This window comes from Rhinocladiella mackenziei (assembly GCF_000835555.1).
Source record: "Rhinocladiella mackenziei CBS 650.93 unplaced genomic scaffold supercont1.4, whole genome shotgun sequence".
Lineage (NCBI taxonomy): Eukaryota > Fungi > Ascomycota > Eurotiomycetes > Chaetothyriales > Herpotrichiellaceae > Rhinocladiella > Rhinocladiella mackenziei.
Genome location: NW_013550601.1, coordinates 3,326,260 through 3,342,449, shown reverse-complemented (window position 1 = coordinate 3,342,449; position 16,190 = coordinate 3,326,260). Strand labels below are relative to the sequence as shown.

Here is a 16,190-nt window from a genome sequence, read left to right as displayed (position 1 = left end):
GTGGCCATGAGAAGGTGGTGAAGATGCTGATAGATGCCGGAGCGGATGTCAATGCTCAAGGAGGGGAGTATGGCAATGCACTGCAGGCCGCATCAGTATGTGGCCATGAGAAGGTGGTGAAGATGCTGATAGATGTCGGGGCGGATGTCAATGCTCAAGGAGGATTCTATGGCAATTCCCTGCAGGCCGCGTCAGTACATGGCCATGAGAAGGTGGTGAAGATTCTGATGGATGCCGGAGCCGATGTCCATACTCAAGGGGGATACTATGGCAATGCACTGCAGGCCGCATCAGTCCATGGCGACGAGAAGGTGGTGAAGATGCTGATGGATGCCGGAGCCGATGTCCATACTCAAGGAGGAGCATATAGCAATGCGCTGCAGGCCGCATCAGTACGTGGCCATGAGAAGGTGGTGAAGATGCTGATAGATGCCGGAGCGGATGTCAATGCCCAAGGAGGAGCCTATGCCAACTCCCTGCAGGCTGCATCAGCACCTGGCCATGAGAAGGTGGTGAAGATGCTGATGGATGCCGGGGCGGATGTCAATGCTCAAGGAGGATTCTATGGCAATTCCCTGCAGGCTGCATCAGAACGTGGCCATGAGAAGGTGGTGAAGATGCTGATAGATGCTGGTGCTGTTAACTGGGGGGACGCTGTTATCTTCTCCTCGAAATGAATCTCAATACCCTAAGTTGTAACTTATATGGTTTTAATGTCCGCATTTGGTTTATGGGTGTTGAGCTTTCCCACTGCTCTTAAATGTTCCGATCATGTAATGTATAGACCGTACTGAAATATATATTGATCCGACGCCGTTGTGGGACGGAGAATTTTCAGAAGTGCTTATGAGGGAAATCGATTTTGTACGGCGCTGTAACACCATTACTGTTGAGGTTTGTGTAGAATTAGGTTGATCTGGTTGCTTGCCAGGCTACAACACCATCGACAGGCTACAACGCAGACAACAACGCAGACAAATGCTGCTTAGATATATATGGATGTGCTCTATCCTACGCTCATTTGGAGAGCCAGAGCACTCCTTAAATTCAAGAAGTTTGACACCACTGTCCCCGGTCCCACCGGTCACATGGTCCACGGATTGGATCCGATGGCGGTAGTATATCATGGGATCCGATCCAAGGACCATCTAGATATCGAGGCTGGCGCCATATACTGTCCCCGGTCACACCCGGCCACATGGTCCATGGATTGGATCCGATGGCGGTGCGGCAAGGGGGAGTGCCAACATCCACATGTGATTGGCCAACACGACAGTCTTGGCATCTCACGCACATTAAGTTAAAATCACGTGATTCAAAAATTAAATTAAGTTCTATGTTTTATTCCGCAGAATTTCCCTCCAAATTGGCACCAAATCATGGTTGACCTATCAAGGACGTAACCGAGTGGTAAAACACTCGAGTTGCAGTCGAACCGATAGAGATGGACTATAGGAGGGGGGCTTTTTTTAATATTTTTTTGTTTGTGTATGTGTGGACCAGAGTTCATGTAACCCATCACAAAATTCAGACGGTTCCAATTCTCCGGCCGGTCTCAAATTAAGTAGGCAGCCTAGGTGATCCAGTTCACTTAGACCGCCTACTTAAAACCCTAGCGACGAGGCTCTAAATGTTCGAAGAGTGTTGTGATATTTACGGAGGACTTGTCCTATTTCGAAGGGGTCGAGGGGGACCGTCAGACTATATAGTTTCCAAGCGTGTACGAAGCGTACAACGCCTCCGAAGGTCTTTACAAGCCTTGGCGTCGCTACATATCACACAGGGGCCCTCGGACGTGACTGTATTTGCCGGTATCAACTGGAGCGACCGACTGAAAGCATATCGAGCGTGACGCGCACAAGAAGATCAACAAACCCGACGCAGTCGACGCGCATTAGCGTCGGCGGCTCCCGAATGCCGATGCCACCACAACACCAGGACATAGACTCACCGCGTCACCACTCAGGCAACAACCGCCTGCCCTAAAGAGAATCCGAAAGTCAGTGTAAAGTGTTGGGCCGAGAGAAGATTGATTGATTGAATCTATCTGAGCGAGGCGCAAGCTAGAAAAAGGCCACGAAGGTTGCGGTGCACGTGACTAGGCTAGTCCCAATGTGGACTGCCAACATAAAGGTCATCGAAGATGTTCGAGCTGAATTGGTCGAGATCCAAAGCAGAACAACACACTATCAAGCGTCAAAATTTCGAGCTTCTGGAGGAAGTCCGTTCCCTCCCGCACGCGACTCGATTCGTGTTCTGTGTCGCTTCCAACCACCCGCTCGTAGGCGTCGATAGCGGCCAGGGGAAGCGCAACGCATGCTGGCACCAGTGTCTCTCTCGCAACGAATAGCAGCAATGCGAAGGGAGAACTCAATTGTCTGCGGATCTGCACGGAGACACGACCTGAAGAGACCGACTCCAACGTCGACGCCTTTACAAGATATCTACCGACCGACGCGGCCAATAAACACATTCGAAAGGCACTTCTGAGCACAAGCACAACTAAGGATGTGCAGGTGATTGGAGCAGGAACCACTAAACTCGGACACGTGATCAGGTTCAGAGATGACCAATCGACGGAGCTCGCCAGGGTGAACATGAAATGGCTAGAAGAATTAGGGAATGGGCACCAAGCTGGTCGAATCACGATTGGAGTGGTGGTTCGTCGCACCCCCATACAGAACATCTCGCTACCTGGGAACAAGATCGAGTGTATCAACAAGATCACGGGAGAGAACGACTTTGCACTGCATGGCTTAAGAACAAGAATAAGCCGCTTGGCAGGTCGGCGCCGTTGGGAATATGGCTCGGCGCGGCCGGAGCGGCGGAATGGTGGCCAACAATGGAACTACTCTTTGGACAGAGATACATTGGGAACGTTGAACTTTTCCAGATGAAGAAGAAACGATGCCATCGATGTCTAGAGTTTGGTCACCTGGCGTGGTCAATCACCACGGTCCGATGAGTGCCATTACCCATCCGCTGTCACAATTTGCTTCCTTCGACATCTCGGCTTGTGTAGCAATACGAATCGGTTGAAGCGTCTCCTCCCTGCAGGCGGATCTGGTGGACTCTTAGGCCCCTAAATTCATCAGCGTGAGGGAAGAATTTCTCGTCGATGCTGATACCCCCTTCAGGATGGGCGTCAAGCTTGACCATCCAAGCACCCACGCCGTCGGGATAGAACTGGTCATCCCAGGAGCCATAAAGACTGTTGGTGAAATATACGCGGCGGCCATCGCGACTAACTTCAACCATCTGCGGGCCCCCTGAGAGAGGCAAGTCTGGTTTTGCTGGGTGCGATTTGTGGTCAACAATGCCTCCCAATCTAACAGAGCCGACCTGAACGGGATGAGCCGGATCAGAAACATCGAATTGCTTCATCTCGCCGGTTCCCCAACAAGCAACATAGAGGAACTTGTCATCTACGGATAGGTCGATGTCGGTGATGAGAGGAGGCACCGCCTTGAATGGCTTGAGCGCTGGAGGCAGGGAGCCCTCGTCGGCCGGCTCAGCAGGGATGCTGATGACCTTTTCTGCTTTCCAAGTGTCTCCATCCAGATACCAGCGGAAGATAGAGCCAAACAAATCCTTGGTTGAGATGACCACTCCCACAAATCCCCAGGTCGCCTCTGGGTTGTGTGACGGGCGGACTTCAAGCGCCATCTGGTGTTCCTCGCCCAGATCGACCCGTTGCTGATGTCTCCCAGCACCAAGGTCCCAAAAGTGGATGGCATGACCATACTTGTTTCCCAGCAACAATTCCGGGACAATGCCGTCCTCTATCATTGACGGGCTCCCCCACTCACTGGAAATGAGCACATTGCGATTCAGATGCCACCAGGCGTCATAGTGGAAGTGCTGAGGTCCTCGGTCGGTCTCCCAAGCACGGAGGACGTCGAAACTTGTATGATCAAGCAGAGCGATTCCTCCCGGACCATCAGCATTTCCATCTGGGCCTCCAAGGCAGGTCAGAAACACTCCATCAGGACCGCAATGTAAAGTATGGGGACGTGAATATCCAGCCTTCTCTGACAATGATGGTCCATCGATGGTCTTGACCAATTCGGGTTCATATGGATTGGGTGCGGTGTCAAAAATATAAATGTTTGAGGATCGCAAGCCAGGAACCAGAAGATAACGTCGTTGCAAGCCATCCATAGAATGTCCTTCGTGCTTGAAAGCAGATGAGCACGCATTCCAACCGAAGTGGTGGAGTTCATCGCCCAAGTTTGGAACCTCAGTCCAGCTAACAACTCGGCCATAGTTGTCGGAGGCAGGATTCACGTCAACAACCGTCATTGCATCATGCTTCTGGCCCTTTCGATCAAACGCGACTACATATGCCAACTTCTCCGGCGGGGCGGCGATGGCATCTGCTGCAGTGCGGTAGAATGTTGGATCCATTGTTTCTGGAATGGGAAAAGAAGATGATCCTCGCTTGGATGCTATCAGTGAGTTATGACCTTTTAAATACGTGGATTGAAAAGAAGGATCATACTTGGCTTCTCAGTCTCCTATTTCTACTCTTTCAATTCTCTGTCTACTGAAGCCTCTTTCGGGATATTGCTAACACTTCACGACAAGAGGGCCACGCCTAGCAAGTAAGCCGACTTTCAAGTCGATAAGTGCCCGAGGATGACTGGTTTGCCTAGAACAGTATTGACTAGGAGTTTTATTCAAGGACTTTTCGTTTTGACGAGGGTAAGCCGAAGCTACCTCGAAAACATGAGATACCACACCCTATGATTCGGGGACCTTTGACCACCACCACCAACTTCTCCCCGGCGTGGGCTGTGGTCGTGTTATATACCCTGATCTTGTGGTGGTCAATAACGCAATGAAGAGCCTATCACAACATTTAAAGGAATGAGGGATGAGTGCGCCCTTTCAAATCCACCGAACTGCCGATTCCAAGCAATCAACTGACAGTGCCAGCCCCACTACACACCCCGGATCCGCATCGTCTCCGCGCTGGAGTTTCGGGGCATTCACCCTCGAGCGTGTCTCAGTACGAATATAAGTCAAATCTCTGGGTCACCACCAGGCCACTCATCTTTCCCAAGGATTTAACAATGACCCTGATCCCCGAAGTCGGCACCTGTGACTCTCTTCTCGATCTTGAACATCTGCAGACGATGGTGGGCGCTTTCTGGACGAATTTTTATTATACAACAGTGATGCTGTCTGGAACCAGTCCACAGGCCTTTTCAATTTTCATCATGACGCAAGATGCCCGCCGCCTTCCTGGTGTTCCTCTCCCCCCTCCCCCCTGTGGTACTCTGGTCGCGATCTACCATGTGGAAGGTCGCGGAACGGATCGGTGGTGAGCATGATCTTATCGAATGACATCGTCTATGTCCCTTGGTTGCTGATGCTCGTTACCACTGACTTGACCTCAGCACACACCTACTCGGTACATGGTCACGTGATTCTTCAGTCTTTCAAACGACGAACCCGACACCCGTTCGCCAATTGGTCAATGGTAGTCAGTGTGTGAACTTTTGCGTTCGAAATTGGCGATCCATTCAAGAAATTCCACGTAGTTACATATAATACTAATGTGGACTGATAGCCCTCGTTGAGAACTACAAGGACCTACCGATATTGAATGTTGGTACAGAATCATGGTGGAATGCAAAAGCCAATTTTTGAGCACAAAAAGCATCCACGACCCTTGACCGCAGATGTTATAGATAAGTATCATTGCCTTCTTCCACGAGCCACACTTGCCACACCCGCCACACCGGATACGTCAAAGGCTGGATATTTCGGCTAGGATGACGAATAATAGTGACCAAAGGTCTCACTCAAGCCACAGAGCTCTGCAAATTGTGGAGGTGCTGATGACGACGCTGGAGTACTTGAATCTGAAAGGAAAGAAAGTGATTCGTTGGCGGGATGATCTTTGTGGCGGTTGGACCACATTGATAGCAAACTTGAAACAGGAGAGATGGGTGATTGCGGAAAGGGAGATTTATTGACAGCAATACCAGGCACTAGCAGTCAAGCACTGACTGACTGGCCAAGAAACAAAGGCAGCCGACGTCATGTGGACAAGCAAAAATGTAAGAGAAAAATCATCGAAAATGATCAACCGAGTCCGTTGGTGGCGAATATGGAAGAGAGGTGCAGAGAAGCGATGATGCCAGAAACCTGAAGAGTGAAATCACTCGCAGCTGCTGGTTAGCCTCAGAGGGCCCGCACAGACTTTATAGCGCAGGCTTCCGTGGCTCATTGCCCTGTCTGTGCCTTGTTAACCTTGCCTGCTAGGCCCAGAAATCCGTAGCAATAACTCCGTAGGTGACTTTGCTTGCCGGTGACAAGACTGATTGCATCCCGCATCCCGCCCCCAGCCACGGAGACTCATCCTACCAACTGACTGCCAGCCGCTGTAGACTACTTGTATCTCCCCGTTGCGCAATTTTCATTTCCTCCCTCTTCTCTTCAATTCCCTCGACTCACTCTCGGCCTGTCGTACTCGACACCTCTCTCAGCTTCTACTAATTCACCCATCAAGCTTATCCAGGCTTCTTCCATCCCATCTCACACGTCAAAATGCCTTTCACCGCATCGTAAGTCTACTTCCGTCTCTTCCGCGCGCAAAGCTGACAGGGCGAACTTCAGCGACATCTGCAAGATCATTCTTGCCATCATCCTCCCTCCTCTCGGTGTCTTTCTTGAGCGAGGCTGCAATGCTGATTTCTTCATCAACATCTTGCTCACAATCCTCGGTTACATTCCGGGGATCATCCACGCTCTGTACGTATATACGCACTACTCAACCCCTCGGTACCGAACGACAAGCTAATATGACAAATAGCTACATTATTCTAAAGTACTGAGCAGGTGCCACTGCACATCCCTCTCAAATTTCCCGAAATCCAGATCCCTACTGCCGAGGATCGGCCTAACCTCGACAAAAACACTTGATATCCCCCCCTTTACCACCACACCTTACATTCTCGAAGCATGGTACATTAAATTCCCTACAACGCCCGCAACGAAACGGAACAGAGACTCAACACCAGGTCGATCGATCCCGGAAAGACGAAATGATTCATTCATCTGACCATGAATATCGGCATTCAGATTGGACGGATGGTGTGACAAGGGCAATCCATAACTCGCTTGCTGGACGGATGGGCACATTTCCGTCCAACTTCGGCGCACAAGGGCGCGGCTGGTGCACGTTGGGCTTGGATGTAAACACCTTAAATTCAGCATAATGAGACAAGCTTTATTTCCTAACACTCTAAGCGATCTCCATTCCTCTGTCTCTCGTAGCTCCTTTGGAACATCCTTGGTAGCCTTATGGGGTGAGCCGCATCAACCACTAGCTGAAACCGAAGCAGAGCTTCGGAATTTCTGGATCCGAAACCCCTAGATCCCCATTTTCAATCTCAACAGCTCTTTTGCGTCATTCCCGATAATATATGCTTTGTACGTGGGATCTCGAAACTGACAATTTGAGAGATGCTTGCCAATGTGAACCTGAGGCAGGTATGACAAAACCTGTCGTCAGAAAGTGGGCGGATATGTGTGGTGCCTGAGGATCATGCGACGACCTGTCACGTCGAGTGTGGACGAACAACACAACTGACGAGGTGCTCCCGAACTTAGGAAAGGGAGAGAGGTCATCACCTGAAAAGAAGACTTCACCAACTGCTTTTTGCGTCGGCATATCACCTTGCAGGAGGATATGCAATCATCGTCATCATTCACCTCATGGAAGCGCCCCGGGAGCCGCCGCTCATATCCGAGGAATGATGAATGGCCAGCTCGGGCGGAGTTGGTGGTAGACGGAGCAACCGTCACGTGGAGCGGACGCGCCCTGTAAAACCTGTAACCGCTGCGATGGGCGCGAAACCTACCACCAAATGCTTCACATTCGACTACGGCCACTATGACGCTCTACGAGTTTCAGACTATATGGCCGATGTCATGTCAACGCCCCAGCCGCCATCGTTATTCTTTACCGGAATGTCCTTTCAGGGGGGAAAAAAATTGCTTCCACCCTCGTCGAGGGGTCAAGGTAGGCCCAGTCTACGCAACGCCAGCTTTTGAGATCCTGAATCCCCCCTTCGCGCCGTATATCTGATCCAATTCCCCCATGTTCTCAGAACTGAGAAACCCTTTACCCTCACTGTTCTCCTTCTTCTACAATATATCCGTTCATAGGCATATTTCCGCAAACGGTCGAACCTTCGGAGACATGAACCATCAACCATGACAAGAAAGGACGACTCGACATGCGCTATCGAACATGGACCTCATCGAGTCCGGCGCCTGTCTTCGAACACGGCGGCCGGCTATGGTCCCGGCAAGATGCGACAAATACCTGCCTTCCTCAGTCCCTCATCTCCATCGTCCCCGATTGTGCAGTGACCTGCATACAATCCTTTGCGAGTGCCAACTATCCGGGAAGTACATGCGCAAACACCTCAGATCTCAATTATTTGTGTACGGTTGAAAACACATCTAGCCTTACAATTGGAGAGGGGTCTCTGCAATGCATCGTCTCGTTCTGTACCGGACAGGATCAGCAGGACCTAGGAGTTTACAGCATCTGCAATGGTATACCAGGAGCTCAACCAGAAACCGCTCGAACCATAACGGCGACCATAATCGGGACATCTACCAGTACGTCTTCGACGATGGAGAATCTACCCACCACGGTAGGGAATCCTACCTCCACGCAGCAGGTCAGCACCATTGTCATGGCTACGGAGGTTCCGTCAGGGACGCCCGTCACGACCCCTTCCCTTTCTCTGCCCTCATCTACAGCAAGTTCTCGATCAAGCAGCAGTACGTCCATCGGCCCTCAAGGGACTTTGGGGGCTATTGCTTCACCAAACGAGGCTTCCTCAAAAAGAGGTCTCACCACTGCCCAAATTGTCGGAATTGCGATTGGCGGTGCGGTGACTGCCCTGATTGTATTGGCTTTGCTGATGCTGATGCTCCGGTTATGCAAACGACGTCGAGAGCGCCGCCGCGGCCAGAAGCGCTCGCGCTTGGTGGAGCCGACTCCCCCTCCGACTTATCAAAGCCCACAAGAGACAATCTCGCCCACTTTTGGAGATATGGGTTCTTCAATGACTGTACCAAACACCTACGACCGCTTCTATGCTCCACAACAGTCAACGGAAGAAAAACGACGAAGCTTTTGGCGGAGGAGCATCAGACCTGAAGAAATAGGTATAGCTGTTTCTCCAAAGGCACCGGGTGAAAGCTCTCCAGTAAGCATTTCATCCCAACACAGCATATCGCGACTGCTGCCTACCGCGCCCAGCCAAACTTTATGGCCTGCTCCTCTTGACTTGGAAACCACTAGAGAGCGAAAAAGACACACACTCAGACCGTTGAGTGATGCCACGATGTTCGACGAGGAGCCTGAAACCAGGGTCCCGGATTCAGAACCGATCTACGTCAACAACCAGCCATTTGTCCTGGAAAAGCCGCCGCGAGCAAAAAGACGAGGCTTGCCACCACCGTTGACATTACCAGTTGTACCTGAAAATCCGCCGAGAACCTCGTCTCGAGCAGCACGGATTCCCCTGACACCCACTTATGATAATGGAAATATCGACCTCGTTTCACCGCCGCGAAGCTTCGGTTCTCCCCCGTCCACCGTTCCATCCAAAGGCGAGACTCAACAGGTGGGACGGCAGGCTCCATTCGCAATACCTGAACATCGATTGGCACCATCCTCCATATATGCGAATCGAAATGTTTTGCGAAAGAAGCCTCCTCCGAGACTCCCCCTTCGAGCAGGAGACCGTCAACCTGTCGAGCCTTTGACGCAGCCACGGGATCCACCGGCTCCTCCGGCAGCTGCCATGGCTCCAAGTCTCGAAAGACAAAATTCAGTCACATCAGTATATACTGAAATTGAAGAGGATACAACTCCAGAAGAGATCAATAAACAGCTAGGACTGAGAGCAAATCCGCCGACACCCTCCATTATCTCAGTTGAGGCTCGGAGAGCCTTTGATGGACAAGAGAGTCCGATCAGAGATTTGAGGTATCCTCAAATTCCTCGTTCCGCAGCCGTTTCCCGACAAGCGGAAAAGCCAGCACAGCTACGGACAAGCTTTCTCCGTGCCCCGTCCTCTAAACTTCGACCTACGAGGGATCAGCTTGCACGAGCCGGTGCGAGTTTCATGCAGACAGATACGACGTCATCTGATGGATACATGTCTGACGAGACTATTGAATGGCCGGTTCCTCCGTTGTCTGACACTAGTTCAAGGAAGGGAACAATTATGGGACAAAGCAGCCTCAAATCAAACATGGCCAAGCTTCGCAATAATCCTGCTAGTGGAAACCGGAGAGCACCTGCTCAATTCTTCAGCCCATCTTTGAATGAATTGTTGACCCCGGAAACCAAAACGGTAATGGTATCAGCGCCTCAACGATCGCCATCTTCTAAAGCGCGATTAACACCGAACAAATCGAGCAGCGGCGATCTCTATTTAACGGTCGAGATATAACGATCTCCTGAGAAGCATCCATCTATTCCGCAGTTTGGGATTCGAGCATATGTATTTGTAGTGCAAAAGAGCTCACGATATCTGATGTGTACATTATGATAAAGAGAACAAGATCCAGCATTGATTGGACTGACGCGAAAGACTGCTTAGACCACAGAAAATAAACGATGATTCAGATTTCATTGATGACCAAAACTTTGAGCTTTTGTAAAATATATATGGATTGGACACCTGATGCGCGATATATTTACATCCCGTTCATGGCCGTCACCGAAAATGTATGCATCAATATGTACTTTGGCCAAGTCAATGCCTAGCGTTTTCCCCGGGTACCCAAACTCACCCACTACATCACCCTTCGTATCCAGGAGCATCTACTTTTCCTTCCCATCAACCGTAGGTGAAAGGGCGGGAGAGTCACTACCGACGTTTTGTTCCTCCCCGTGATGCTAAGCAAAACAATCAATGGGCATATCAATCAGCAAAGAAGTCTTTCTAGCAACAGCCCAATCGCAGCATTGTGTCTGAGACAGCAACGTGGTGAGCAAGCAGCTCGGCGTTTTTCTATCAGAAGACCCCAATTGCAACATGGAGCAGCTAGATCTGTCGTTTCAGCCTCGAAACAATCAGTTTTTAAGAAGATCCGGACTCGACCATATGTGACTGCAAAGCTCAACGACCAGCGCACATGTCAAGTGGGCATGACGTGGCTGGTCAATGATCGTGCCCTGTTGGTAAGTACGAAGACGCTTTGTTATCCGGGAGAACATCTTTTGACGACGAGATTGAATGCAGACACCGGAGGAATTATTGCACCAGCTATCGAGATATGCGGACCAACAGACTTCACGAGTTCGAACCATGTTACTGTTAGCAACGCCTTCTCTGGCCAACCTTCTTGATCGCAAAGCCTTTTTGTTACCTGCTCTGACTCGCCTATATGGCAATGCTAAATGGGCCGAAGATCGTCAAGTCAATGAAGTTCATGTCAAATCCATTGCGGCAGTGGTTGATGCGCTTCCTGCTTCTCCGATTCTTACGCGAGAGGGTCGACTGCTCGCTTCTGAAGGTCTGGCGGTCCTGTTCAGTTCCGCAGATCACCATGGCATGTGTACCACCGTTGCTCCGGAAGATGGAAGTACTCCTGTCACGATACGATTTTCATCTGACAGCACGGCGACTTGTCTGAATTCTTCGAGACATGTCGTTCGCCATGTGACTCTCCCTGTTGCAAATACTCTCTTCGTCAACGGAAGACACACTACTTTGCTGGAAGATGAATGGAAAGTTACGGCATCTGATTCCGGAGTAACGATTGACCACTACCGAGGACGGTCCCTGAAACACTTACAAGTCAACGTCGGTTGCCAAGCAGATGCATTTTTAGACGGATGCTCTGTTCCTCTTCAAAGATTAACGCCACCCCGGAAGGTGATCAAATCGATGGGAAACGTCCTGTCGCAAATAGAAATTGAAGGAAAGGCTGTACCTGCCTCTCAAGAACTCGAAAAGGCCGTTTCAGACCATATCAGCGGCGATTCCACTCCTGGATCACACAGTCCTCTCCTCATATATGCCCTGATTCGCTCACCCACGGAGTCAGATGTGGAGGAAGGAGATGCTCCAGGAAGTAGCACCGGAAAGTCTACACCTCTACAAACGCTATGGCAGGACGCAAGACTGTTCAAAGTGACCGGAGGTGGTGGAGGATGGGGGAAAAGACAAGGTCTGCTTTCCCTGGAAACAGCCGTCGATTTTGAAACCCATGATGGAACGGTGGGATTCCCTGATTTGGATACGATGGAGGTCCTCCCCCTGGAAAGGCGGCCCCAAGGCATGTCGCGGCAAAACAGCACTGTCGAATTCTTGATATCACCAGCAGGTAAAGCTCCACAAAGTCCATGGACAGGCGCGGGGCGTCAACGATCTTCCAAATCAAGGCGTACTGCGCAAACCTTCATACTTGGTACAGCTTCCAACCTCGCGAGCTTAGAAATGCCACACCAGCCAGGAGTCCTTCAAAACAATAAAATCCCCAATGTTATGGTCCTGCCAGACCATTTCGGCATGATTTCCTACGGAGGCGCCGCTTTGGGATCTGATGAGACTCCCGCTTCAAAAGAACAAGTTGTTTCCTTCCGAGGTGTACCTTTGACAATGTCCCGAACTCGATTAGACGTTCCAAATTCATCTTTCATCCTTCGCACCTATCTGAAGGACGGTACGAAGCAGTCAGGTGACTACTCCGTGAAACTGAGGGACGAGTGTGAGGACGACACCGAATCACGGTATCTTCTCAATAAAAAATAAGAGACGTAGACCAGGCACACCCCTTCTCGTCAGCTGTGTTCAATCACGAAGACACTGTGATTGTTTGGCTCCACGGAAGGAATCGGAGGATTTGAAGAGACGAGAGACGCCTCGAAGAAAAATTACCCCATAGTAACTGTTGTAGGAGAAAGACGCGCATTCCAAATAGTGATGAATCATGATTTGGATTCAAGTACATCCACATCCAGTTCTTCCATGACCTGCAGGACAACGCCGAGAGATTCCATGAAGCCGTTGACAGCGACTCGAAGCATTCGATTGGTAGTTGCGGAATATTCAGTGCGCAGAATGGTATTGTGGTTATTCTCCAGCCCACCATGGTCTGTCTGACCTCCATTGATAGAGGACGAGGCTGTATTAGCATCCACCAAGGAAAATTTCCGGCGGACCAGAGGAGAAAGTTCGGCGTCGACTTGGAGGGCGCGCATGGCCGAGGAGGCTAGGCGATGGTTCAGAAGGGGTACATCAATGACTCTGCGACGTAGAATCAGTAAATGTTCCCACAGAGAGAATTAAATGAGAGTGAGAAGGACGCACAATGAGCAAGGAAATTCGGAATCTGAGGTGGTCATGTTGAGTGGGATGCCTTTTGTCTGGAAGGTGAAGGATGGTTCTGAGAGATGAAGCTGTGCAAGTGATTCGGGATAAAAACCCGACGGATGCGGCACCAATGATGTGATGTTGATCGGTGGAAAAAGGTCGTATGCCTCGAATCGTGGCTGATGGCAGTGGATACAGTACGAGATAAACGAAAGGTCGAGCAGGTAGTGGTTTGGAGGTTGCCGGGGAACCACGAGGCTAACAGCTTTTGGCTACCCAAATAACAGACTCAAGTTCCAACTGGCTGCACGCCGACTCAAATACTCTCCCACCCGACCATTTCGCCTGCCCACATCTTTACAACTGCTCTCTACTATCCGTTCCATTCATCTATCCGTCCGTCCATGCTACTTCGATCCTATCTAGCTGTTATCGCTCTTCCGCTACACCGCGACATGCTACAGCCCTAGTTGTCATCAGTTGTTATTGTTATTGACCACCGATCCCCCCCTCCAGGGCCCAACGTCCGAATTTCTCGCAAATCACCGCCTTCTTTTGAGACTGCCTCTCGGTGTTCAAGCATCCTGCTCCTCCTAGAACCCTCAGCAGCTATTCGCCTGACTCTGAACAGCGATGGCGCCCGCTATGGCCCATCCTGTCAGCTATGGTCAGGTTATTGAGTATATTCAAGGTGCGACATGAAACCAAACATTCCCCTTCCCTCTCCCCCCCCCCAGTGGTGCAGGACTAACAAATTCACGGCTCAGATCGATTATATCTAGCATCATACACTCAAATACCAAACGAGCATACTCCTTTCCCATATCCTTCCCAAGCGAAGAGATCGCCTCACAAGAAGTCCTCTAAGGCACAATCTGGCCCTTCTCCCGCAACTTTGCGACCGCCTCCAGTCTACTTTACAATTGACGACACACTGCTGTACAATGCTTTCCATGCAGACTTCGGGCCGTTGCATATTGGACACCTCTACCGATTCGCCGTACAATTCCACGAGATCTTGGGTGATCCAGCCAACAACGACAAAGCTGTGGTATTTTGGAGCAGAGCGGACTCAAGAAGTCGGGCCAATGCCGCATGTCTTGTCGCGTGCTACATGGTCTTGATTCAGGCATGGCCACCACATCTTGCGCTTGCACCTATTGCTCAGGCCGATCCTCCTTACATGCCTTTCAGAGATGCAGGGTATAGTCAGGCGGATTTTATCCTCAATATTCAAGATGTCGTCTATGGTGTGTGGAAGGCTAAAGAAGAAAGCCTATGCCAGCTTAAGGAGTTCAATCTGGAAGAGTATGTTTATCCTTGCCATGACCAGCAAGGCAGTCCTAACATTCTTCAGATACGAACGTTACGAGAGAGTTGATATGGGAGATTTCAATTGGATTTCGCCTCAATTCGTTGCTTTTGCATCACCTCAATCGGAACCCACGGCACCAATTCCCATCTCATCTCCGGCCTATTCCACATTGCCCTCATGCGTACCAGAAATTGAAAATGCCAGGATATCCCAGCCATTCAAGAATGTCCTCACTCATTTCGTTCAGCGGGACGTCGGTCTGGTGGTTCGACTCAACTCGGAACTTTATTGTCCAACATACTTCACGGCCCTCGGTATCCAACACATTGATATGATCTTCGAGGATGGTACCTGTCCGACGCTTCCTGTGGTTCGCAAATTCATCAAGCTGGCCCACGACATGATCGCTAAAAATAAATGTATTGCCGTTCATTGCAAGGCTGGCCTTGGTAGAACTGGCTGCTTAATTGGAGCTTACTTGATATATCGTCATGGCTTCACGGCCAACGAAGTCATCGCTTTCATGCGCTTCATGCGTCCGGGGATGGTAGTGGGTCCACAACAGCATTGGTTGCACCTGAATCAAGGCCAGTTCAGGGAATGGTACGTGGAAGATCAATGGAAAGCAAAAATGGAGCACACGAAACCTTCTACACCCCGTGGAATGTCCACCAAGACTCCCATGCGCATTCCCAGTGGCACCCAAACTGCGACACCAGATCGATCCAGTGTACGAAGATCTGCCTTGGGTGAAATTGACGGCAATGATGTTTCAAACTCCGGTTCCTACCAAGACGAAAACCTCCCAGCACCGACACCAGGTCAGCCGAGAAAGTATGCTCGTATGGATCCGCGGAATCATCCTTATGCCCGATCCACCTCTGGTACCATGCGTGTCAGTGGTAACAAAGCCGAAGGTGAAATGGTCACAGTCGAATCACACCATCATAGCGCCCATGGAGCAGAGAGCGAAGAGGAACTTATTCTCCAGAAGGCAGCAGCTCGCCGAAGCCAGAGTCGAAGCCCTAGTAATAGAGGAAAGGCCCGAAGCCTGTCATACACCATGACCACCACGACTATGACCAAGACATTCGATGTTGGCGACACTGTGGGCATCTATGAGGACGATGGTGATGTTAGTTTCCAAATGGAAGACACAAGTACCGTCTGGGACGAACTCGCTCAAGAGCAGGAGAATTTGAAACTCAGCACCATGAGTGAGAAGGGTCAACTAAACGGGTCAAATCGGCCTAGGACTCCTCGATCCGCAAGTGGGATGGGCGCCATAAGCGTATCGAAGACCAGAACACTCAGAGAGTCACCTCGTCGTAGTGGTGGTGAGGATAAGATGAAAGTCCGAAAGACCAGTGGACGAGTTGGAGGGGCCAGTCATGGTCCTGTTGGCGTCAAGCGATGAGGTTGATGGTTATGGATGTATAATTCTCATGACCTTTGGAACAAACCTAAGCACGGATATTTGGCTTCCTTCACTCATGTTACAAGCAAGATTT

The 16,190-nt window shown here is 50.5% G+C and overlaps 8 protein-coding genes across 8 annotated transcripts in view; 6 read left to right on the top strand and 2 right to left on the bottom strand.

The window, feature by feature from the left end:
* Positions 1–677, top strand: part of Z518_06323 (uncharacterized protein) — a gene marked incomplete at both ends in the record, with an annotated part of 3,739 nt that extends 3,062 nt beyond the window's left edge. The window contains one exon of the mRNA XM_013417133.1: positions 34–677. Within this exon, the coding sequence (XP_013272587.1) occupies positions 34–677 (644 nt within the window). The remainder of the gene's footprint in view (positions 1–33) is intronic.
* A 1,466-nt stretch (positions 678–2,143) lies between these two features.
* Positions 2,144–2,897, top strand: Z518_06322 (uncharacterized protein; the record flags this gene model as incomplete). The annotated part of the gene is made up of 2 exons (XM_013417132.1): positions 2,144–2,221; positions 2,286–2,897. The coding sequence occupies 2 exons, from the start codon at positions 2,144–2,146 to the stop codon at positions 2,895–2,897; spliced, it is 690 nt and encodes a 229-aa protein (XP_013272586.1).
* Positions 2,898–2,985: 88 nt separating this feature from the next.
* Z518_06321 (uncharacterized protein) lies at positions 2,986–4,407 on the bottom strand (the record flags this gene model as incomplete). The annotated part of the gene is made up of 1 exon (XM_013417131.1): positions 2,986–4,407. One exon carries the CDS (start codon positions 4,405–4,407, stop codon positions 2,986–2,988), a length of 1,422 nt encoding a protein of 473 aa, XP_013272585.1.
* A 2,151-nt stretch (positions 4,408–6,558) lies between these two features.
* Z518_06320 (plasma membrane proteolipid 3) lies at positions 6,559–6,845 on the top strand (the record flags this gene model as incomplete). The annotated part of the gene is made up of 3 exons (XM_013417130.1): positions 6,559–6,575; positions 6,628–6,762; positions 6,824–6,845. The coding sequence occupies 3 exons, from the start codon at positions 6,559–6,561 to the stop codon at positions 6,843–6,845; spliced, it is 174 nt and encodes a 57-aa protein (XP_013272584.1).
* Positions 6,846–8,252: 1,407 nt separating this feature from the next.
* Z518_06319 (uncharacterized protein) lies at positions 8,253–10,493 on the top strand (the record flags this gene model as incomplete). Its single annotated transcript, XM_013417129.1, has 1 exon — positions 8,253–10,493. One exon carries the CDS (start codon positions 8,253–8,255, stop codon positions 10,491–10,493), a length of 2,241 nt encoding a protein of 746 aa, XP_013272583.1.
* A 701-nt stretch (positions 10,494–11,194) lies between these two features.
* Positions 11,195–12,803, top strand: Z518_06318 (uncharacterized protein; the record flags this gene model as incomplete). Its single annotated transcript, XM_013417128.1, has 2 exons — positions 11,195–11,227; positions 11,289–12,803. 2 exons carry the CDS (start codon positions 11,195–11,197, stop codon positions 12,801–12,803), a joined length of 1,548 nt encoding a protein of 515 aa, XP_013272582.1.
* A 176-nt stretch (positions 12,804–12,979) lies between these two features.
* On the bottom strand, positions 12,980–13,396 carry Z518_06317 (uncharacterized protein; the record flags this gene model as incomplete). Its single annotated transcript, XM_013417127.1, has 2 exons — positions 12,980–13,298; positions 13,362–13,396. The coding sequence occupies 2 exons, from the start codon at positions 13,394–13,396 to the stop codon at positions 12,980–12,982; spliced, it is 354 nt and encodes a 117-aa protein (XP_013272581.1).
* A 613-nt stretch (positions 13,397–14,009) lies between these two features.
* Positions 14,010–16,096, top strand: Z518_06316 (uncharacterized protein; the record flags this gene model as incomplete). Its single annotated transcript, XM_013417126.1, has 3 exons — positions 14,010–14,055; positions 14,132–14,672; positions 14,722–16,096. 3 exons carry the CDS (start codon positions 14,010–14,012, stop codon positions 16,094–16,096), a joined length of 1,962 nt encoding a protein of 653 aa, XP_013272580.1.
* Between the last annotated feature and the right edge of the window lie 94 nt (positions 16,097–16,190).